The sequence below is a fragment of the Pocillopora verrucosa genome, chromosome 4 (genome assembly GCF_036669915.1).
Source record: "Pocillopora verrucosa isolate sample1 chromosome 4, ASM3666991v2, whole genome shotgun sequence".
Taxonomy (NCBI): Eukaryota; Metazoa; Cnidaria; class Anthozoa; order Scleractinia; family Pocilloporidae; genus Pocillopora; species Pocillopora verrucosa.
The window spans coordinates 25,079,014-25,102,945 of NC_089315.1; the positions used below are offsets into that span (position 1 = coordinate 25,079,014).

General features: G+C 37.5%; 2 protein-coding genes across 4 annotated transcripts; one reads left to right on the forward strand and one right to left on the reverse strand.

Moving 5' to 3' along the window:
* The first annotated feature begins 30 nt into the window (after window positions 1–30).
* LOC131774697 (mediator of RNA polymerase II transcription subunit 27) lies at window positions 31–23,382 on the forward strand. Of its 3 annotated transcripts, XM_066165197.1 has the most exons (9): window positions 31–252; window positions 1,980–2,127; window positions 2,478–2,599; window positions 2,881–2,971; window positions 3,264–3,371; window positions 4,132–4,170; window positions 4,618–4,695; window positions 5,058–5,236; window positions 5,305–8,566. In XM_066165197.1, exons 1-8 carry the CDS (start codon window positions 53–55, stop codon window positions 5,205–5,207), a joined length of 936 nt encoding a protein of 311 aa, XP_066021294.1. In that variant the 5' UTR covers window positions 31–52; the 3' UTR covers window positions 5,208–5,236; window positions 5,305–8,566. The 3 variants fall into 3 exon arrangements, with proteins under 3 accessions (XP_066021294.1, XP_066021295.1, XP_058946736.2); XM_066165198.1 differs by lacking the exons at window positions 5,058–5,236; window positions 5,305–8,566 and adding an exon at window positions 23,265–23,382; XM_059090753.2 differs by having other exon boundaries at window positions 5,058–8,117.
* Window positions 8,634–15,586, reverse strand: LOC131774703 (TNF receptor-associated factor 2-like). The gene is made up of 8 exons (XM_066165192.1): window positions 15,547–15,586; window positions 13,182–13,369; window positions 12,838–12,892; window positions 12,347–12,451; window positions 11,767–11,931; window positions 11,300–11,377; window positions 10,837–10,926; window positions 8,634–10,491 (listed from the first exon to the last, which is right to left on the reverse strand). The coding sequence occupies exons 2-8, from the start codon at window positions 13,319–13,321 to the stop codon at window positions 9,436–9,438; spliced, it is 1,689 nt and encodes a 562-aa protein (XP_066021289.1). The 5' UTR covers window positions 13,322–13,369; window positions 15,547–15,586; the 3' UTR covers window positions 8,634–9,435.
* Window positions 23,383–23,932: the final 550 nt, after the last annotated feature.

The window sequence follows — 23,932 nt, forward strand, 5'->3', positions numbered from 1 at the left end:
AGCTCAGCGGATTTCCCTCGAAGACAGAAACTCTTGTCGTATTTAGTGCAAAATGGCGGACAAAGTGAAGAGTATTGATGAATGCATTTTAACTGCAAACAACTTAAGAACAACCGTGAGAAAAGTATTTCAAGATCTTGCAGCTTCTCCTGGAGTGAAAAGAGAAAAAGCAGAATCCTCAGAGTCTAGTAAAGGTGAAAATATCACCCGACTTTTAAAGAAGAATCTCACCGAAGTTCACAAGGTTTTAAGGTACGCTCTAGTTAAGACCGATTTATCTCCATAATTTGCAACTGCTGCTGAAATAATTATTTCATACTCTACAAGGTCGCTTAAAAATGTTTTTCGAACACAAAGTTGAAAAGAAAACAGATATAAGTACTGGACAGCTTTTGCATTTCCGTAGTGTGTAAAACTTAGCATTTCCGTAGTGTGTAAAACTTAGCATCAATGTCAAACGTCAGACATGCACGAAGAGATCCATTCTAGCCAGCTGGGCGCAAATTTCCTGTGCAAAATTTGTAAATAAAACGTAAAAAAACATAAAGAAGTACCCGCTTTCTACGCAAACTAAGCGAAAGAAAATTAAAACTTCCATTGAAATTTGGGAGCTACTACGTGACAGGACCCGAACAATCGATGAGATCGATGATTGGTGAAAATCGATAACAATGAATCGATTGATATTGATAATCGATAAACAACCGAACTTGAAAGTTTCTGTGATTTTCGATTCTCATCGATTATCGATATAGTCGATTTTCATCCCCAACAGAAAAGAAATACTATGAAAACCAAATTTCAAGTGAACTTCAATCACGTGTACTTGAAGTCTACTCAGATTTATAATAGGAAATGGCATTCTCACACAACAGCACACATCATGCCACCTAGTGATCACTCTCCTGATGCAGAAGGTGAAAGCAGTTAAGATATTTTGTGGAGAGAAATGTTCTTTCCAATCCCTCATCTGATAAATGACAAACACAAATCACTTTCATGTCATTATCGATTGTATGATACCAATTGATAATAATTAACTGATATACATCTATGGAAACTGATTGATTCATTAGATTTCCAATCATTGATTTTCAATGAATCTTATCCTGATTTTAAAATTTAGAATATAAGTTAACTTCTTTGCTTAAAAGAAGGGCATATAGTAATTAAAACATCCCAAAACGACAATGATTTTTAAAACAAGTAATTTTGGCAATTTTTCTCTTATTTCAAGTACCTCCTAAGATTATGAAATATACTTCCTTATATAACTTTTTCCCTCAAATCAAGAAATGCAAAAACAGTAAACTAGGGCCTGTAACAAGGGAATGTAAGGCTGGTGTCTACTGGCCACAGAGTGAGAGTCAGAGTTGTAGTCAGAGTCATCAGAGTTGTAAGAGTGCTTCCAGCTGAGTGAAAATTGAAAGTCGAAGTCATAAGCAGAGTTATAAGCTAGGCAGATTTGGAGTATTGAGAATCAGATTGGTTTCATGTTCTTTGGATTAGACTACTTATGACTCTGATGTTTATGATCAGTTAAAACTTGATTGTTGGAGATAGAAGCAGACTAGGAAGAATCACCCAATCATAATAACAGTTCTCAGGCCCTTCCAGCACAGTCTTCCATGTACCACTCAGACAATTTACTGTAGTTTTTGCTGAATCGTAAGCAACAGAGTAGTAAGTATTTTTCTTTTGATTCTGTTGATTTGATTTTCACTTGGTTGCATCTTATGATTTAGACTCCGACTCAAGCTCGGTCACCAATAAAAATCAACCTAAAAAGAATAAGGAAGCTGCTTGTTATAAGTAGAAATTTAGCTTTCAGTGTGAATCTCAAGAATGTATGTATTACATGTATTTGACAGATTTCCTCCATCTTAAGTTTAAGTTACAAAGTTACAAAGTTAATTTTGTTAACTAAAGTAACAAAGAATGCTTGAGTGTTTTGATTTGCTATATTTCAATTTTGCCAGTGAGTTGGATAAAACATGCGAGGGTCTACCAACATCATCAAGTGGCTCTCTTTCTTTGGGAAATACAGGATTATTAAGCTTGGATCCTATTGAAGACAAGACTGCACTGTATGACAAGGTTCTAGACACATATGACTGGCATGAGAAGGTATTAATGATAATTCAGTTTTAGTGACTGATGCATACAGGCTTTAACGTCATATTATTGCAGTACAAGACCAGAGAAATGAAAATTATCCCTCAAATGAAGAGATACATTAAATTAAGTAGTTCAGTTTATATTGTCTCAGTATCAAATGGTCTTTAAGTTATTGATTGAGCCAAGTCAAGATCAAATAGAGCTCATTCAATGTCACATCAACCTTTCAATCAATAAATGTTTCTGCACTAAAATTGGGTGTGTAAATTTACGTTGTGCAGGTGCATATGATTATACAATCTCTTACTGCACTATTAGAAATAACGTCTTTTGTTGTTTTATTTTAATTTTTATGTTAGCTGACCTCAGAGGCTCAACAGGCATTATCATGTTTGAAAAGACATCATCCCTTGCATGGTTCAGATCGTTCTTCACCATCTCCAAAGAAGGCAAAGGCAAACTCAAGGGAGTTCCTACGAGGGTAAATGTTTTTGCAAACTAAACTCTATAAATCTATTTAATCTTGAAATGCAACTTGTGCAATGTTTAAAGTAATTTCCAGGGGTAGTTTTTTACAAAAATGTAGCTTTTGCTATGTTGGATTTGGCCTGTTGGATTGACAAGATATTGTCGGTCTGCCATTTCATGTAGTGTGATGGATTGCCATGTTATAATGGACAAAGTAATATTTGTGGGCAGGTGAACAACTTTGCAACATGTACGATATTGATTATGACTTGTTGATTACTCACAATGTTGCAGGGAAATTCAAAAAGCTTTGAGTGAAAGCAAGTCTTTGTATCCTTGCTTAGAGCTGTCAACATCAATGGCGCATGGAGCTCCTGTTGTTGAGGTATGAAGAGTTTTGTGTCCAGCCTATGCTAAAACAGTCTCTATGAAGTGTTGAAGTCAATTTGATAAGAGTACAAATTAAAACCTACATATAAGTATTCTTGAATGTGATTGGTTATTAGCAGTGCAAGTCTTGTTATTTATATTTTTTCACTCAAATTGCATTTGTAATGTTTGTGTTACTTGATTGAAGTACAACTTAAGCACAGGAATAAGTAGAACTTTTTCTGACTGCCCTTACATAAATGTGGTACTGAGTGAAACTCAAGGAGATCTTTAATAATGTTTACTAGGTTGTTGTACCAAAGACATTGAAAGCGACAATGATTCTTCGCAATATGTCAGAAATTGACCAAGTCGTAATAAGAGGAATACAGGAGAGCAAGCTCCTGGATAAGGAGGTAAATAGCTGATCAACCTTTAAAAGTATTTCTTTTACTCACAGTTCGGTGGAATTTACTTACTTGAAAAAAGGTTGGTCCATTGTTTAACATGGTAGACAATTAACCCCCCCCCCTTTCCAGAAGACTGGAAGGCAAGCCCTCTCAAATATCCCATGAATCAAATTTGAACACAGCCAACGTCACATTGAATAATAGAAAATATCCGAAGCACAAGTAAGTGTTATTAGAATTTTCCACACACACGTATTTTTCCAGTTGAAGTTAGCTTGTGGTAGCCTCCCTGTTAGTGGTTGGTGGCAAACAAGTATTACAGGCTCACTTTCTTCTTTTTCCTTCCTTGCCTGAACCATGTCATTTTTTCATGTGCCTACTTTTTCATTTGCTTCCACTGACCAAGAGACTGGCATAGGGTATTAGGAGTCGTGTACATGTATAGAGGAAGCCATGTGAGCTAAAGACTAAGACCTATATGTACCGGTGTAATACACAGTGTTTACGTCTGAACACTTACATTTAAATTCATCTTTATCCAATTTTATAGTACAATTTCATTGTGCAACATGTAATCCAAGCCTCACTTTTACTAAAATACAGCTTAGAGTCGATCATTAGCAAATTAGCTAGTGTGAAACTCACCAAATCCACGATGGTGAATTTTAACATCCAGGAATTAGAAACCACAAAATGGTAATACTTGAAATATTTCTTTGGATCAATTTATGGTTTTTTTTTTTCAATGAATGCATTTTCCTCGTAGGAATCATGGTCTCAGTCAGCTCATGCTGTCTTCAGAAAGGTGATTATCTCTATGTATCATGCATAGAATATATTTGTTTTAAAGCTCATTAAGTGACATTACTTTTTATGACAAAATTTTTGCACAAAAGTGAATAATCTTGACCTTCTCTCCTATAATCAGTAACCACTCTCCTATAAGCACTAAGAAATGACAATCATACAGAAATATACAAAATCATCTTGTTGTTTGCCAGAACAAGCAAAGCTGCATCAAGGGGAAGGTGTACGTTAGACCGAGACCATTTTCTCTCTTGCTGAAATCCACGGGTGGGAAAGGGTGGGTAAATGACGGAAGAGAGAAGCGAACTAAGAGTGATATTACGGAATAAAAAATGAGCACCCATGATCTGGGAAGAGTTCATGTACATATATAATTAGCGGATGCCTTGTGTGATACTGCCATTGGGCGATATCTGATGGCTCACATGCAATTGTTATCCAACAGATAACAGATTATGCAACATCAGTTGTATTACACCATTACTCCCCAAGTGATCCTACATCTCAAGTGAGAGGCTTACTGGTAAGTTAAGTCTAATTTTTTGTCTGGCATTAGTTCTAAGGGTAGGGTAGTTTTAAAATTTAAGGAGATTATTTTCAGATATCTATGGTGAAAACATCGCAGCTTGAACTCAATGGATGCAATTTTTTACGCCTGAGTTGACGAAAATGTAAGTGTGATTGTTCTTTGAAGAGTATTGTGGTGAAACCAAAACCAAATTGATATCAAGTGCCAGTAAAAGGCGACAAATATATGATCAGGAGCCATTCGCAAATGTAGAGCTGGAAGTGAAACAAGGAAACTTCCTGAAGCGCACACTCCTAAGATTGATCTATCGGTACAAAAACGAAACTTGCATGATCGTTTTTGATTTTGTCCTTCAGAAATGGCTGAACAGCTTTCAAGCTCTTTTCTCCATTAAGTGTGTCGGCTGTGGCTTTCACCTAAAGGAGGAGACAGAAAATTTCTTCCTTCCCCCTTGCTGGCGAACATTCGAAGATCTATCACCTTACCATTACCAATGCAGACCTTAGTCACTGTGCCGCTTTGCTAGCATTTGTGCAAGTTTTTGTGCTGGGAAAAATGGCAGACATTTCTGAGGAGGGATACCGTTTGCGTAAGGTTCAGTCAAAACTGGCAAACAAATGTCAGAACGATAGCGCGTGGTTGGTACAAGTGGGACAAAATTTGCGCACGATTTGTGCGAGGTTTGCAGTATGCAATAAGAGAGTTAAACTTCGACCTGCCCTCCCCAGAAACCTCTTAGTTATTGTCTTGTTGACCCAGGATCTCAGTTTGGAATCCTAGAAAGTGTTTATTTTGTGAAAAGGTGGAGAAGAGTCGAAGTTAAATGCAGTATGTTTGGTAGGAATTTGTACAATTCCAAATCTAAAGCAGGTGAATGACTAATTTCAAACATGCAAGAACTTGACTGTGGTCGAAAGATGTATTACTGCTATTGTTTGTGCACTGAAACGAAGAATTTTGTTGGCAAAAACAGCGTCGGCCAAAGTCTTGAACATTGTACTGTAAGGTGCCTTTGTGGTAGTGCGATATTTTAGCTGCCATCCTCGGAAAAATGTACATGCAGCATCAACTGCCTTTAATTAAGTCTTTGGAAAACGCTTATATTGTGGAGATAACACCATACTTCAACTCGAGGCGCTATTTCCATGGTTTCTTAGTTGAATCACAGCAGTAAATAGGTACGGTAGTGATAGTGCCCTTATAATGCAAGAAAAAAAATTACAGACAGGCTGCAAACAAGGAAACAGTGGTGTAATCAAAGAAAAAACTCAAAACAGGGGTTATTAGAACTGTAGATAGGTAGTTTAGACGATACAGACGATACAGACGATATAGATATAGATAGATAGATATAGACGATATCACACAGTGCTCAGTTTTTCTAGTGTCTTTTGAAAAGAACTGACAGCTTGGTGAAAAATGACTCTAAAGGGACGTAGAATTGTAGGGTACATATGTTTATAGACATTCCTTTCGTTGAAAGTATAACAGCTGACAAAACTATGAGATAAAATACAGTAAGGAAATTTATTTTTATTTAATTTTCCTCTTAGTTGAACTAATTTTTAGCGCTCAATAAAAACTCTAAGTAATTCTTAAGCAACAGTTGGAAAAAAAAATCACAAACTTAACATTCATTTGAATATTTATAATATTTTAATTATTTTAAGTAATTATTAAAATTGTTGTTGTGTAAGGATGCAGCATGTTATAATACAGTGTCTTGTTTCTTAGCGGTGGAATTACCAATTCACGCAATTGGACAAAGGAGCTCAAAAAATGAGAAAAATCAGGGCTTTGTAGTCGCTACTCTATAGTCATTACCATGAGGAGAAGCCAAGAATTCAGGGCCTGGTCGAAAAATTCGGGTCCTTTCAACACCCAAAGGAGAAGATCAAGTTAAGAGACTAAATTCAACGTAAGAGATCATCTTAGACTCAAAATATTTCGTCTCGCGTGTCAGAGCACGAACAGACGTCGCACGTGATATCCATGTGAGCAAATTGCGACTCCTGATGGCTATTTCTAGATCCTGCTGAAATCTTGGAGAAAACTTGCGTGATCTAACAATAGCTTAAAGAGGTATTACTGAAGGCTCAGGCCTTTATGGGGGATGCAGTCTCATAGCGTCATACTCCCCTGTTTCGCAGTTGCCTCAATTGGTATTTCCACTCTGCGAAAAGTGTAGTAACTTTCATGTTCACGTGTTTTGTTTACTACGACAAAACTTAACCGGGACGATTGTGGTGCATAGCACTTGGTCATCAAAATTGGAACATTAATGAGATGGCGAATATTGCAGTTATTATCACATCTCAAACAAGCTACAACGATTTAATGATGTAATATAGTGATGTTTACATGTATATACAAGAAAATTCGACAATGTATTTTGCTTTTTTTCAGTTTTTGCTTAAAACATTAGTACTTATTGTCATCTTTTGGAGTTCTTTTGAAATTCTATATTCCCAAGTTAAAACTATGTACTTGAATTTATGGCATGAATCTACAAAGTTTTAAATGAACAAACATATTTACATCGATCTAACTCCAGACAGTACTGTTTCGGTCATCAGGGCCTCATTAGTGCAGTGCTGATGCGTGGATGGAGGTAAAGCTATATAGCCACCCCAAATAAATCCCACACTTTTGTATCATCTAAGCCATGCCAGAGTGCTCAAACTAGCACCCTCTATATATATGTATATATTGTAAATTTTAAATAATAATTTTCTAACCACAAATATCTAGGACCCTAAGTTTATCGAAATGGACTGTAACAGTAAACAAACCATGGCCAAATTCAGCGGAAAATAATTCTAGTGATGAACGATTTCAAACTCCATTTACTTGTTTACATGTATGGTTTTCAATCCTTTTTTAGAAAGGAAACATTACTCGAACACTCATCGTCTTTTTAAATTCAATTTCTTTTCTATTTTGTTACTCATCATGTTTATAAAACGAATTCGCCTGGTTTTATTACTTTCTTAGAGGAATGTATTCTTACCAGACCTTAATCTTTTTTGTTGTCTTTTATCACTTTAGTTGATTATACTTAATCACTGCCTATTTGCAATGCAGTGACGAGAATAATGAAAATTATTATAAAAGTTCTAATGATAATAAATGACATAAATCTACCACCGTTCTATGAAAGATGCTGCAATCCTATTGGCTACGCTACTTACTCTCTAGTTTTCTATAGATATCGAGTAAAAAGTGTGGCACCTATGATAAGCTATTATTCAATTAGACATGAATCTGCCCTGTTGATAAGATTTAAGGAACTTTGCTTTTTCGAAAGCAATTAGATCAATCGCTGTCTATTGCTGTGAATGATAGGAATTTCGAACCAATAAATTCTTAATTATAAACATAATAATAGTGATAATAATATTAATAATAATTATAATGATGATGATAGTAAAGATAAAAACAATTCATAATTCACTCGTTTTAAACGCTAAGTAATAAAACGTGTGAATTTAATTGTTCTGAAAAATGTTGGCTTTTTGTTGAAAATTTATCAGATATTAATAAAAAAAATTCTCATGAAAAATGGCAGAAAGTTGCCGTTACTGGTGAGAAGTATCGGTCATCGCGCTCATCATGTTATTGGTTGAAATATCCAAAAAGGCTTTCCCACCGAAACAACTGGCTTCGAGGGGTTTATATATGGGTTTTAAGTTATGGGAAAAAAAAAACAACAACAAAAACAAGGGCAACAAATAAGCAATTTCATGGTAGTATGAACTACTGAAACTATGAGACTGTCTCTTAGGGTAAAAACGTTGCAATGACACGTCGACATCCTTACACGCAAAATAACGTACATTCTAACTATTCTAGTATAATTCGACAGACAGTTGATATGGTGTATAGAATATCGATTAAAGAAGTTTCTCAGTGTAATTAAATCAGGCTCTAACTGGAATCACCGGCGAGTTTAGCTAAGGTCAGCCACCCCATTGGTCGTGCAAAAGTGGTGTGTAATATTGAATATCCTCTGCACATAAATTACTCAGTGCTTCAAAACAATTGTCATCTTTATAACGCAGGCTCACTTTGAACCCATAGGCTGTAGCTCTCCCGGCTTCCGCTACTTTTTCTCTCTGCAGTAGAGCTCGGAAAATACTTCCGTAAATTGCTGAAGACTTTCAAGAAATGTGTGATCGGTAAAATGCTGGATAAAAGTTCTAAAGGGAATGTACAAAATCGAATCCGCACTGTTGATGCCGCATCAAGTACGACTTAATTAGTTAGCTTCACACAAACCTTCTCGTGGAGTGTTCATGCACTACAACAGAATCCTGTTTCAGTGTGACGAGGACCATAGAAGACGCTATCGAATGTCAAAAGGGGTTCTACGTGAAAGCACTTTCAAACGAATGCTTGTATGGCAGTTTGCAAAGTTATCCATCTTGCATTTGTACTACGTTTCTTTAGATAACTTTCGCATGCGCTTTTCCTGCAGAGGACTACTCTATCGATTTCAAGTCGTTTCTACAATTACTGAATTGTAAGAACTAATAGGGCATTCTACACATCAGTGATTGTCAAGGAAAATTTGTCGAATGTTATGGAATATGTTTTCTTCTTACTCTGTTTTCTCTCGCTGCATAGTTTCACAGAAACTACTCACCTTTTCTTCATGAAACGATTGAATTTTATGGATATTTCTTAGCTACCTCTACCCTTTTTTCCTTGCCTTCACTCAAAGCTCCGACATTTTCAGAGATCTGTTGTGTCTACAATAACCTTCAGGAACATAACATCGTCTCTCACATAGGCGTGGTTATTTAACTCCGATAGAGAACAAAACATCGGGCACCCACTCGCAATGTTTGATTCCCTTCGTGGCCTTTGGAAAGATGAACTGTTTGGATCGGGTCTGAAAGCATCAACCACGTGCTCTACGTTATCTTGATCCAACAGCATGAAGGTCACCTTCTGTCTAAATGGCCAGCGGAGTAATGCATCGTAGTCTCCACGCATGACAATGAAGAACAGCGACAGATGGGTTCCTTTACCCATTCCATCACCGTTTAAGTAAAGTCGCGCGCACATTTTGTAACCATGCTGACTGGTATGAAAGCACGGGCTATATATTGAAACCTCTCGCCCAGTTATGGCATCATTTTTCTTACGTGCAAAATCCGATATTTTCCAGAGTAAGATCCCATTATATGTAGAAACTTGCTGCTGTTGAACATGTTCTTCGATATCAGACAAAACAACATTTCTGAGCGCCAAATTATGTTCTACAGACTCCATTCTTCGTTCGAGTCGTCTAATACTGTCCACCGCGCCATCCAATTGGCGTTTAACAGACGATACTTCTTGTCTGACTTCGTTCAACTCACGCCTTGTTTCGTTTACCAAGAACTCGATATTATTGGTGCCATTTTCGGCATTTGTGAGACGTCGTGAAATCTCGTCCGAAATGGGGAGAGGTTGTAACGAAGAGAAAGTTGCCGATTGTGGGAACTGGTCTCTATGAGTTGAAACTCTTTTTTCCATCGACACAAGTCTCATAGAATTATCTTTTAGCTTCTGTCGTAAGTCGGTTTGCTCGCGTACCACTGTGTCGATGCTTGATATGGCGTTAGCGATGGTCATCTCCGATCGTCTCATCCACTGATCGGAGGTGCCACCACCCCATGCACCACCCATAGAGAGCTGACTTTTCACTTGCTCTTCTAGCCGAAGAACACTCGTCAAGAGTAGATTTAAGTGCAAAATTGCACTCAGCTCATTATGTTTCTTGACCTCGGATTGCTTCATTTTCTGTTCGTACAGGGGTTTAAGAAAATCATCCCTGATTATTGGTAGTTGGTTTGTGTCGAAACGAAATTTCTATTTGACAAATCGTCTTTGCCTTTTTTGATGCTTTTATTGCAACTTTCGTAGATTTAGTGTCCCCGGTTGAATATATTTTGCAGCCGTTTTTGAAGACGTTAGACATCTCAATAAAACGGCTTTGAAGGGGACTTCAGTTGATACACTAGTGTTTCGAATAGTGAAATGTTGGGAAACTTTATTATCACTTCGGCAGGTTGCCCATACGAAGGATAAATTTTATTTCAATAGTTCTTAAAAGGCAACTAGGTAAAATCTTCAGATGATACGAACCTTGTTGTTGCTGCAACCAATCTGTTGAAATGCACAGGTCCTCTCGACTGCCTCACAGTCACCATGAATGGGATTAACATGGCTATCCATCTATGAGGATTAAAGGGACGGTAAAAATCTTAGTTATAAGCCCAGGACGACAACTCAGAAGGGTTTCTTTAAATTTCCGTGTCTTAGAAGAGCAGTGTAATATTTGGTTTATTGTTTTTTTTCAAAGAAAAGGTGGACACTTAAGTTGTACGATCTAATTCTGCAGATTTTGGTGCACTACAAAAATGAAATAGATCAACAGCAAAAATGACACATACTGATACAAATGTAGCGCTTCACACGAATACGGTAAAACTTCTCCCTTAGCTTTGAGATAAATCTCTTAAAGTAATACTCGGATTTAGTTCAACTGTTTTGGCTGTCCACCAGAAGAAATGTGTACGCAGTTGGATGACGTTTTAAACATGGCTACCTCTCTTCGCGGAATTCCTTCTTTGCCACATCCGGGACATTGAATGGGATACATTTTGCAATCCTGTATTTGATGAGTCTAAAAATTTGGAATCGAGACAAGAACAGAAGTGAATAACAAACAAGAACGAGGATCGGAACAATTTTTGTTAACATCTGTTTAGTTTTTGATGAGAATCCATTTGCTTTGAGGATGATTCAATAAAGGTACGTATGAATGCAAGTGTTCGCGGAAAACTGGTAATAAAGAAAGAGGCGCACTCGACATGTTAAAAGGAGTTGGCCATTTCTTGTCACTTATTACAAATGGTTTAGAGTTAATTTTAATCATACGCATATATGAAAAGCACGGCTTTATGTTGTTGTCCCTGTAACAAACTAAACTAAACTGGCCGTATGATTTAAAAAAAAGCCTGAATGAGAAGAGTTATTGCGGTAAAAGTAACTTTAGAGGGTGATCAAACTGACCTCAAGAACAGCAGCAGTCATGGAATCACCGCACAACGGACATTGTTGGGTGCGATACGGACACTCATGTTCCTGATGTCGCTGAAGATCGGATCTTTTCACACGTTTTTGACAGTTACAGTTAGAGCAGTTTACCCATTCCTCAGGGCAGGTAGATCGGTGTTTCTACACAAGAAGGAAAAGAAAATTATAGTGCCGCTCTTTGTGTACTGTTTGACTTTTTCCTCGCGTGATATAGTTTTGCAGTAGTGGTAGGAATACACTATGAACAACTCGGTAGTTTTAGTCTCTTTGCCAACCGGTGTGCGTGGCTGGGAAAAGTTAATTTTTTTTTCGGCAGAACGCATCGAAAAACAATAGACTAGGGTTCGAGAGGAGATTAGTAGGGAATATGAAGGCTTATGATTTACAGGTAAAAAAGATAGCAATTTCGATCGCCATTGCCTCATTTTTTTTCCAAAGAATTGGTTCCCCTTCTCAACCGATGAAATTCAGACTTTATCCTTACTTTATCGGATGGTAAATCCTACTTGCGAATTGTAGCGTGACTGGTTCTTTGGCTTTTCTGACTCTGACTTACCTCAATATGTCTCACTTCTCCTTTCCACTTGCAGCCATCTGGTGAATTAGGGCACGTGACTACGAGGGAAAGAACTTCGCGCTTCATAAAGTTGTCGGGGAATATCTGCATACAAATTAAGAAACGTTTTCCGTTAAAAAATGTTATCAAAGCAGGTCTTCGACTTGATTATTATGGTATCCTTTAGCACCAACAATATGTATTCATGTTAAGAATGTGTCTTTGCAATAAATGACTGTAAATATGTGAAATCATACATGTGAACTACGGTTGAAGAGACGAATATGGAAGCGTATATGACAACATAATGACCAGCTCCCAGCTGGCTTGTTAGTTCAGTTGGTAGAGCGCTGCACCGGTATCGCAGAGGTCATGAGTTCAAATCCCGTACGGGTCTGAATTTTTCAGTTTCAAGCCTTAGTTTCACTGCTACTAAAGTATTGTTCATAACTGCGAGGATCGCTTCCATATTCGTGTCCTTACAAAATTACCTGGTCTGCCGCAAAGGGTGTCTTGTCAACAAGACAGATACAGGTTCCACCATCCCTGTTAATTGGAAAATTCGTAACGGTGAAATTTGGATGCACTAATGATGATACTAATAGAGGCAATTCTATAGGTTTTTTGCATGAGCAAAATATCCTACAGTTGATTTCACAGTGCACTAAATCCCTCGCTAACTCGGCCAACCAAAACCTTCATACATTTACTACGTACCTCTGCAAAAGGTGCATGAACCCTTGAGATTATTTTACATCGCAAAGTTCCTGTAACAAAGCTTTGTTTAGGCTTGTTTTTCGAAATTTATTGAAATTATGATCAGTGATTGGGTTACCTCTTGAGGTGAGGAATGCAAGAACTGCAGTAAACATGTCCACAAACCGTCTGGACAGGATCTTTGAGGATGTTTTTGCACAGGAAACACAAATAGCGTGAATCAACTGTGCTGTTCATTGACAACGTATATCCCGGCATTCAGGAGATATCAGTGCTGTATTCTTCTAGGTTGGGTTTGATGGCTCCCTTACAAGAAATGGATAAGAGAATTTGAAATCAGCTAATAAGTGACATGTATTCATAGTAGTTGTATTCATCCTATTCATAGTAGTTGTTTGTAAATTAGCTCCTAAAAATGCTGATAGTAACTGAAATTAGAATGGGCCCAACTCGGAACTTGGTGCTCTGGGATCGGGCAAGTGAGTGAGTTGTGTGGTCACAAGAATGACCAGCCTTTGCTAGTTAGGAACGCGACTCAAGCTAATGTACTGAGGAAGAGAAAAGCTCAGATAGAAACTGGGGCGATTATCTTTCTCGCCTACTCAATGGGTTGTTTCCCAGTGTCGCAATGTTTTATGATCAATTAGTTATTTTGTATGAGACCCAAGTTTGAAGGATTCGTTGAAACTCTATATGTTAGCAAGCAGACCCTGATATTTTTTTGCTCACATCATGCACTAGAGAGGTGCTTTACCATGATCCGGCAAAATCTAAAGCTGTGGTGTCATAATTGGTCAGTCATCATTTCGCCAGAGTTTTTCTCGGATGAAAATTAAGTTGAAGGTGTCATTGAAACTCGATAGATTAGTGAGCTGACTCCGATATTTATTGACGACCTCGATAAGTAAGCAACATAGTATACTTGTCATAACAACAAAACATGATATAATTTTTTTCGGTCACAGTAGAGTGGTTACTTGGTTTATGCGCAGTTAAGCGTGAACAAATGTCTATTTCTCACAAACGCTGAAAGAGCCCTTGAGTTACTTGAATATAAACATCTTTCACTCGGAAAAAAATTCACACGAACACGACTTTCCATATATGCAAATTTTAAATCTGACTTGCACAGTCAAGGAAACTAGGTAAATTAGAATCACCTGATTCTCAAACTTAGCTTTAGTACATCAGTATGACACTTCAATATCTATCCAAAAGACCAGCTTTATGTGAAAGACCATTTGGTTTCCGAGGTAAAGTTATTAACCTCGTAGGAAACAAACGAAAGTGAAAGTGAAAATGCTTAACCAATACAATAATAATAATTATAGCAATGTTTTTATGAACGAATCTCAAGTCTCAATGCGCTTGCATTTACCAATAAAATCAATTTTAACACAAAATAGCTAAAGCATGCAATAATTAGAAACCTATGAAACATTTCTCATAGTTTTAAGAAAAAACTTCAGAATTAAAAATGTTTTTTGGGCTACTTCGAAAGGCGAAACTGAGCTAGCACTTTTAAGAGAATGGACGGGAGTATTCCATAATGAAGGTGCATAGACTAAGGAAAACGCACGTTGACCGTGTGTCACAGAGTTTACGGTAAGAATTATAAGAGGTGATTTGGAGGATGAACGTAGCGTTCGTGTCAATAAATGGGTCGGAGAAAGTCTATGAAGAGTCTCGAAGGTAATAAGAACTTTGAACATTATCCATGCCTCAACCCTTAAGCCAGTAAAGTTCTCGAAGGGCTGGTGTGACGTGCGGCAGTTTTTTGAAAAATATGAAAAGCTCGAGTTTGCAAAAAAATCTTCCACAGTTTTTATGGGTTCTGAGGGTCATTCTTAATGATGAAGTAGGAGCTATAGCAGAGTTTGTTCTGTTTTCGATCGTGTTCTCGTTTTCCGTTCAGTAACTGACCCAAGTTTGTCACCTGAGCTTTTGTAAACAGTTAAGACATCACCCGTGTTACGTCCGCCTTAATACGTTGCTACAGAGCTACGGCTTACAAGGAAACACTTTTAGTTTAAGGCACATAGAAAACGTTGCTCACCACTAAAGCCGAGTCGGTTAGAGCAGTGTTATGTGTGAATATGTGTGAGATACCTAAAAGAAGTAATTAAAATAACAAAACCCGATCGAGATTCCAATGAGTCAGGGCACAACCCTATTTCCGGGAATCAAGTATGGAGGACGTAGACGACAATAACTAATAGTAAAACCTACTTTAGTTGTTCCCAATCGCTTTTAACCATAAAGGAGTTCCCGGGATATCAGTACGCGATATTCAACCGAACGAAGCGACTTTACGCTGGAAAACTTGATTGCAATGCATCCTATGTTCTCCGAAACAAATCCAGTGCCTAATTAGAACTCTGGGGTTGCTCTAAATCTGGGATTTACGCTGGTGTAGTCGACATCCTTAATTGTCGAAATGCAATAGCTTTCCCCCTCATAACACATACATACACTTCACCTACATGTGTTGCGGGCTGGATAATCAGAGGATTCCATCTCCGTCTGCGAAACAAGAAAGGGGTTCAAGGCACCGTGACATATGCAAATATCTTTGAGAGTTTTGCATGCGGGAATGAAATCGGAAACTTGTTGTTTGACATTTGTTAATGAGGGGGAATCCCCGAATCACCAGTGACTGTGATGTGTTTGTTTCTTTTGGTGATTTTTTCGCTAGTAACCGTAGTTGGCGTAAGTGAATTTAGGGCAAAATTTGATTTTCTGAGAACAATATAAGAATTCACAGATAGAAAGAACTCCATAACTTACAATATAAGAATTCACAGATAGAAAGAACTCCATAACTTACTAAACCAGTGCTTATGGAAACACGGCAATATGGACAGTGTCGTAGTGACAATATAATTGATTTCGCTTCGTTTACCAAACCAAAAATATCTGGAAGTTCCGGCTGCAGGTGAGCTGCAGGTAATCCAGTTCTAAACGAGAATTTCGTATGTATTTGGAAGCTTTCGTTTTAACCACTAACAAACATGTTCCTCATATTGCTCATAGGATTTTAACAATAAACTGAATGTGAATTGCCGTCGTTATCTCAATTTATGCTTAAAATTTTACTTGAGAGGTTTGAACACCGAATTCTGTGCTAGTATAGTAAAATTGTAGACAGCAAGATCGTAGGATTGTAAAGATGTGATCCAGTTCAGTAAAGTTCCCGAAAAATTGACCCATTGGTTTTCAGTGAATTATTATGACATCATTGTTTGAATTATTCAGCCCATTTGCTTTGGTAAGTGAACTAAAAATACATGTATTTTCATACCTATGGGCCTCCACGTGTAACCGATCTATCACGTCAGTGAAAATAACAAAAGCAAGTGAAGGATGAGTGCGCAGTAACGTTACACACCGTGTTCCTCCTTTGGCCCGCACGATTATATTTATGTGCGATTAACGTTTACCTTTAAACGGTTTTATAGAATGTTAACCAAATATTCTTTAAAATGTTCCATAATTGAGTTTTTCACAAAAAGTGGCTACACGGAACCAAACATTCATGTTTCATCATCTTCTTACTCTTAACCAGAACGTCATCTGCAACATCCTCTGTGCACTGAACTGGGTTTGTGTCTGTCAGGACAAAAATAAGCAAATATATGAAGTGAATTCAACTTTATTTATAACGTTTTTAACAAATTACGCCGGTAACATGTTGTCCACTAGAATAATTACAAAAAAATGGAAAAAATTGCAGATGATAGTTAAGTTGCTGGCATGATCTTAAGAAGAAATAAGGATAAGGGTGACGTTTAACAAGAACCAAAGAACCCACATAATCCTGCTTCCCGACATCGTTGAGTTGTCATTTGTTTTTAATAATATATCGTTACACTCTTGTGTATGGTTGTCTACTGCCGATCAACAATAGATGCAGTTTATTCGGCTTTGTCAAAGTTTTAAAGTTGCGGTCAATATCCCAAGCTCAAATAAGTGTGTTGATTGAACATCGTTGCTTTGGTAACTTTTGTATTCTTGTTATGGCGTTACCCGTCAGTAATTAGTTCATAATAGACTTTGGTAATGATTCTACACCGCGTAGGCATTTCGATTCAGGGACGAAATTTAGAAAAAAAAGCTTTTAAATCTTCGACTGTTTTTATTGCTACGTTTGTTTTTCGACTTTGATAAAATGGAAAGTTCATCTTCACAGCTTGATAGTTAACTTGGAAGATAGCCGTTTTCAATGTATATGGATCGATCAATCTGTGTGGGCGTAGAAATCGGACATTTAGTTTCGTATTTCTATCTATCGGATTCATATGTAGCCGTGTTTGCCTTTATCTCGTGTCAATTGCGAAGTGTTTCAATACAGGTGATGTTATGAAGAAATGTATTCGCCATTTTGAAATTATCTATACTGAGTGTTTTAAATTCGCGAATAACTCCCTACTGTTTGTACAAATCTTAACATAAGCGTTGAGTAACAGCAAAATTCTTCGAATGTAAACTTGTGATATTATTCCATTTTTTGCTAACACAATTAAGGGCCAGCTCAGTACCTTACACACAATTTATTTATTGAAAGAAAGTTCGTAAATTTCACTGGCTCTATACAAAAAGCATATCTGTTACCTACTTGAAGGGCTAACCCCTACTATATTTTCCGGCTCAGCGTATAAATCAAGTTCTTACGACGGAGCGAAACAGATCTACGGAAAAATTCGATGCTTGGTTTTTGTAAAGGTAATAAGATGATTTCGAGTGCAATTTGGTGTGAAAAAATTAAAAGTGAAATTTTCAAAGAGAAAAAAAAACTGCACGAGCACTATTTAAAATAAATTTACAAGTGCTTAGATCGTGTAGTGATATGGACTTACATATAGCAGACATGGTCTACTGAACTATTGAAGGGAAGAAGCCGCATTTGGAGTCCAGCAATTCAAGGCATATTCTGCCGGATGAATTAACGGGATGAATATTATTATTGTTCTTCGAATTATGAGAGCTACAAACTTGGGAATCTGGCACTTGGCTGGTAGACTTTGCTTGTCATTGCGTGCTTATGCCAGCTTTATCCAGTTTTTTAATGACATTAAAGTGTGATAGGTGTGTGTGGGTTCGATGAGGTTAAAAGAGAGTATGGGGGCCGTAAAGATTTTCTTGACTTGATGTTCGTAATATTAAGTTCGAACATTACTCAATTTTTTCTGAGAAGCCCATGATTGTCATGTTGTTTTGGGAAATTCTGTTTGAGGAATTTACATTTTGTTTCGAAGGATAACCTTTAATGTCCGTCGGTTCGTTAACATTTTGTTAACTTTGTTAAAATCTCACTATTATTGTCACCGTGAGAGTTGCGGAGCTACTGAGAAACTTCTGTATCGAAATAAATTCGGGAACTCATCAAGACGTGAGAGCTTCATAGTTCTATGATGCAAACTTTTCCCTCCAATACTCACGTTCGATCAAAATTTAAGGATACTCAGTTGAAGACAGAGATCCACTTTTAAGCTAGGCTAATTCCAGTGAATTACTATGACATCATTATCTTGATTTAGTCACCCCTGCGCGGTTTAGCTAATTTATACAAATGAACTAAACTAACCAGCCGGGGATATCCGGCGAGAAGTTTACATAAACAAGAGGAAAGAAGACACGATAAAGATTACACACGGTGTCATTCCTTTGGCCCACACGATTATATGTATATACGATTATCATTAACATGAATTTGTTAACGGTTTGATTTAAAGTTAACTAAGTGTTTGTAAAATGTTCCGTCATTGAGTTTTTTACAAAAAGTGACCATGCGGAACCAAACGTTGTTTTATCCTCTCACTCTAAACCAGAACATCATCTGCCACATCCTCTGTGCACTGAACTGGGTTTGTGCCTGACAGGACAAAAAGAAGCAAATGTGTGAAGTGCATTCAACTTTATTTATAACATTTTTAACGAATTACGTCGGTAACCTGTTGTCCACTAGAATAATTTCAAAAGATGGAGAAAATAGCGTATGGTAGTTAAGTTGCTGGCATGATTTCAGAGATTTCAGAGAGGAAAGCGAAGAAAATGAAAATTTGTCGTTGGGTTCTTCCAATTAATAACTTGAGAAATGATCTAAAATTTTCCCTCAGATTAAAAATATTCTTTAAGTAAACAAAGTGATGGCCCCTACCTTCAAACCAATGGTGCTCAACAGGACCTGGTTTATTCTGATCATTCGACCCGAGGATATACTGGTGTAACCACAAAAATAAAGAGAAACACAACTGTACGATTCCCAATGGGCATCGAGACATCCTTCTGAAAACGTGACGATTAATGGGCATTACTCTCTTCTGACAAAGGTGCCAATTGAAGGGCAGCGTCTGTTGTTCGTTATTCTCTTCCAGTCTAGCTGCACTCAAGTAGACAAATAGTTGGACTGTTCGTTTGTGATTGGTCGCTTGTTTCTCACTAGCGTTGCTTACGTCAGTATATTGTTCGTTTGTGTCAATCTACGGAAAAATTCGATAATTGGTTTTTTTTATTGGTAATAGGATGATGTCGAGTGCAAGTTGGTGTGAAAAAAACAAAAGTAAAATTTTCAAAGACAATAAGATTGCACGAGCCCTAAGGGCAGAATTTACACGAGAAATCATGTTGTCACTTGTTGATAATTTGCATGAAAAAAAGCATCGCAAAAGACCTTGACAGACTGTAATTACAGTACATCACGCTATTTTTGATTTATTTGAAATTTTCTATGGCTCTCTTTCCACAGCGAACAGAGCACACGCTTTCATTTAACACATTTGTCAGAGATAAAATAGAAAAAAATATTAATCACGTCTAGCTGTCTTTAATGGGCATTTGTTAATCTCTATGATTATATTTTTTAAGTATTTTTGAGAATCGCTTTGATCATACATTGAATTAGACAACGTTGTACCAGCTTTATCTTAAACCATATCCTATCAAAATAAAGATTTCGGGAGATATTGTTAATGAACATAGCTCGAAATGCTAAAAATCTAAACATGGTACATGCGATAACCTCTTTCTGCGTCTCGTTTGGTAGCTCAGAAGTATTTCTCAACAACAGATCCTAACTTTAGAGTACAGCACATTAATTGTTTTCCGTCAATGAAACTTGGCTGCACTATTTGTTTTATGCACTATTTTTTGCAACTGTTCCTTATTGCAGACACGATTTGGGGACGAACCCTGAAGGGCAGCAGGAAATTGAGCAGGACTTCATAAAAAAATCATGAACAACTCGTAGACGCGACATTATTTTCCGCTTTCTGTTTGCAGCAACGTTCATCTGGTACCTTCTTCGGTAAATCGTTGCTGAGGCGAGATTATGATAAGATACTTTGTAATCACAAAAAGAAGAAATATATTTTAACTCACCTTTGCAAGTGATAAGGGTGACGTTTAACAAGAACCAAAGAACCCACCTAATCCTGCTTCCCGACACCGTTGAGTTGTCATTTGTTTTTAATAATATACCGTTACACTCTTGTGTATTATTGTCTACTGCCGATCAACAATAGATGCAGTTTATTCGGCTTTGTCAAAGTTTAAAGTTGTGATCAATATCCCAAGCTGAAATGACCTTTGCCAAGTTGAACGGATAACCCTCAAAGCTACTGAATTTGCTCAATGTTTGATTAATGGTGCACTTTTCAGCTTTGACGACTTTGACTTTGACTCTGATGAACTTATAAATGATCAATAAATTTAATCATGGACAAATCAGTGTGTTAATTGAACATCGTTGCTTTGGTAACTTTGTATTCTTGTTATGGCGTTACCCTTGAGTAATTAGTTCATAATAGACTTTGGTAATGATTCTACACCGCGTAGCCATTTCGATTCAGGGACGAAATTTAGAAAAAAAGCTTTTAAATCTTCGACTGTTTTTATTGCTACGTTTGTTTTTCGACTTTGATAAAATGGAAAGTTCACAGCTTGATATATCTTTTTTAAGCTGAAAAGCCACCATTTGATGAGGAAACATGCAGCTCCGAATATTCCTTCTGTAATTTAGACCAAACGCAAACTTATACTTGTAACGGACAAACTGATGCCTCAGTAACTGTTCCAGAGCCGGGGAAATTGAAAAACATTTTTTTAGAGGTTCTCTTATAGGATAGATAATGACACAATTACTGGATGTGGGGAAAATAGCCATCTTTAGGTTGAATCAGGATGGAACGCGTGGTTGAAGAAGTTATCATCGGCGCTCAGACGTCCATGAGACAAATACGATACGGCCCGTAACAAATAACGCAACAAGTCGTCATGACTAAGAGGTGTGAAGGAAACAGAGACTTATCTTTCGACCCTCTCGTTACTCATTTGTTATTTGGTTCAATAAGCCTTGGTACATATAAGTCTCTTTTATTCGGGAACGTTTTGAACATCTTCCTCGGGTAAAATATTTCCCTTTGCCGGTCCTGGACGTTTCATTGTTTTGTTTATCAGTAGAGGTCACGGTAGTTTCAACCATATGCAATTTTTTCCTTAGTAATCAACAGCGGAAGTACAGTTCGGCTTTCAGTTTCAAATTTAGCCCGATCGTACTTTAATGTCGCCTGTGAACGGTAAATTTTTTTAATCGAAATTTTCCACCATGGAATGAAAGGCAGGAGCCATTTCCAGTTTATTTTAGGTGTTTCACATTTGTAGCGATGAGACAATGGACGTAGAAGGGGAATTAACCTTGATGTTATTTACGCTAACTTTTCCTTGTGTGACAAGAGATCGACTGCCAAATCTTGATTTGCTGAGAATGCGTTTGAAGTTGACTTAGCAATGAGAGGTGTAGAATCGAGACCCGAGGATTAAAGAAACCTTCGCCTGTGAGTCATTTGCGCGGAGTTTGTTTCTAGAAGGGTTTACACTGCTGAAGCAAGCAGCGATGAATTGGCGAAATTAATTTCAGAAGTTTCATGTGTTGCCAATTCCTGAATTCGTCGAACGCTTTGCCAGTCGTATTTATTGTATATAGGAACACACACGGCGGAAGCTTACTTGCTAATCAGTTTTAAACCCTCAGAAAGTAAAGTTTGTATTGTGGTTAGTTATCTCCAAGGGTACTGAGAATTTGACAACAAGGCGATCTAAATGGACATTCTACAGCCTACTGGCTTACGTTTTGTACTTATTCCTAGCACTCTTCCATTGTTACTGTGCAGTCTACGTATTCTTTTAGTTTTTCCATCTCGATAACCAACTTCTTTTATGTTGAAATGTTCAGAGTCACGAGACCAAAGAGGCCTTACCTTCGTGAACTTTCTCTCTTCATAAGTTTAGCCTGATCACATCAAAAAGTTACAACAAAATTGCTTCTGTAAAGGTATTTGATATTTTGAATTCGACGCTCATTTGGATACATCCAAACAGCATAAAGCGATTGAGAGCTGTTAGGGAGCTAATCACGCCCGTTCATAACCCTTGGGTGGCCTAACTTCAGTTGTCCCAGCCATGATAACGACAGCATTGTTACTGTTAGGTTCCCCGTTGAAATTCATCGAGCGATTCGGACTGATCTCTGCTGCCAAAAATCGAGCACTTCGAAATACGGTAATTTCCTTTGTGTCAAGTTACACATATTAAGCAAACGTATAATCAGGAAAGTGACAACGTCGAGTTACCCGCTTTCAGAATAATGGAAATAAATAATTCTAACATATTCATTGGGTCTATGAATTGTAACTTCTTCGGTTACATTCATTAAATCTGCAAACCAGTGTAGCTTCAAACTATGTCTGATTGTCCACCTGGTTGCCGTGTGAACTTTAATATAAATAATTCTAACTTAAAATAAACTTTTACGAGAAAGATGAAATGGAGCTTTTGCAAGCGATCTCTATCACTGGTTGGCGACGTGAATCTTGCACTGCCTCCTCCCAGTTTTTTTTGAGTGTATGTTTTCCTTAAGTGTTAAGAGGTAGCATATGTGTTAATATTTAGGGCTGCACAATATCATCATGGTGCGCTGCATTTATTTTCTTCATTGGCCAAGAGCTCACCTGTGACTGGTGAATAACCTTCTTCAAATAACGGTCCCCTCTTGGGTTACACCTTTTATCCCAGTTTCACTGCTTGTTATCGTACTGATCTGGAGCAGTTTTGTTCCTGGAAAAAGGCAGATTACATTCCTAAGCTGTATGTTATAATGCAAAATTACAAACGAAACTAGGGTGATCATTTTTATTTTGTCCTTCAGAAATGGCTGAACAGCTTTCAAGCTCTTTTCTCCATTAAGTGTGTCGGCTGTGGCTTTCACTTAAAGGAGGAAACAGAAAATGTCTTCCTTCCCCCTTGCTAGCGAACATTCGAAGATCTATCACCTTACCGTTAGCAATGCAGACCTTAGTCACTGTGCCGTTTTGATAGCATTCGCGTAGGTTTTTGTGCAGGGGAAAAATGGCAGACATTTCTAAGGAGAGATACCATTTGTGCAAGGTTCAGTCAAAAGTGGCAAACAACTGTCATAACGATGGCGCGTGGTTGGTAACACAATGGGACAAGGTTGGCACACGATTTGTGCGAGGTTTGCAGTATGCTACATAAGAGAGTTAAACTTCGTGCTGCCCTGCCTAGAAATCTCTTAGTTATTATCTTGTTGACCCAGGATCTCAGTTTGGAATCCTATAAAGTGTTTATTTTGTGAAAAGGTGGAGAATATGTTTGGTAGGAATTGGTACAATTCCAAGTCTAAACCAGGCAAGTGACTAATTTCAAACTTGCGACCGTGGTAGGAAGAGGTACTACTGCCATTGTCTGTGCACTGAAACGAGGAATTTTGCTGACGAAAACAGCGTAGGCCAATGTCTAGAACAGTGTGCTGTTTGGTGGCGCGATATTTTAGCTAACATCCTCGGAAAAATGTAC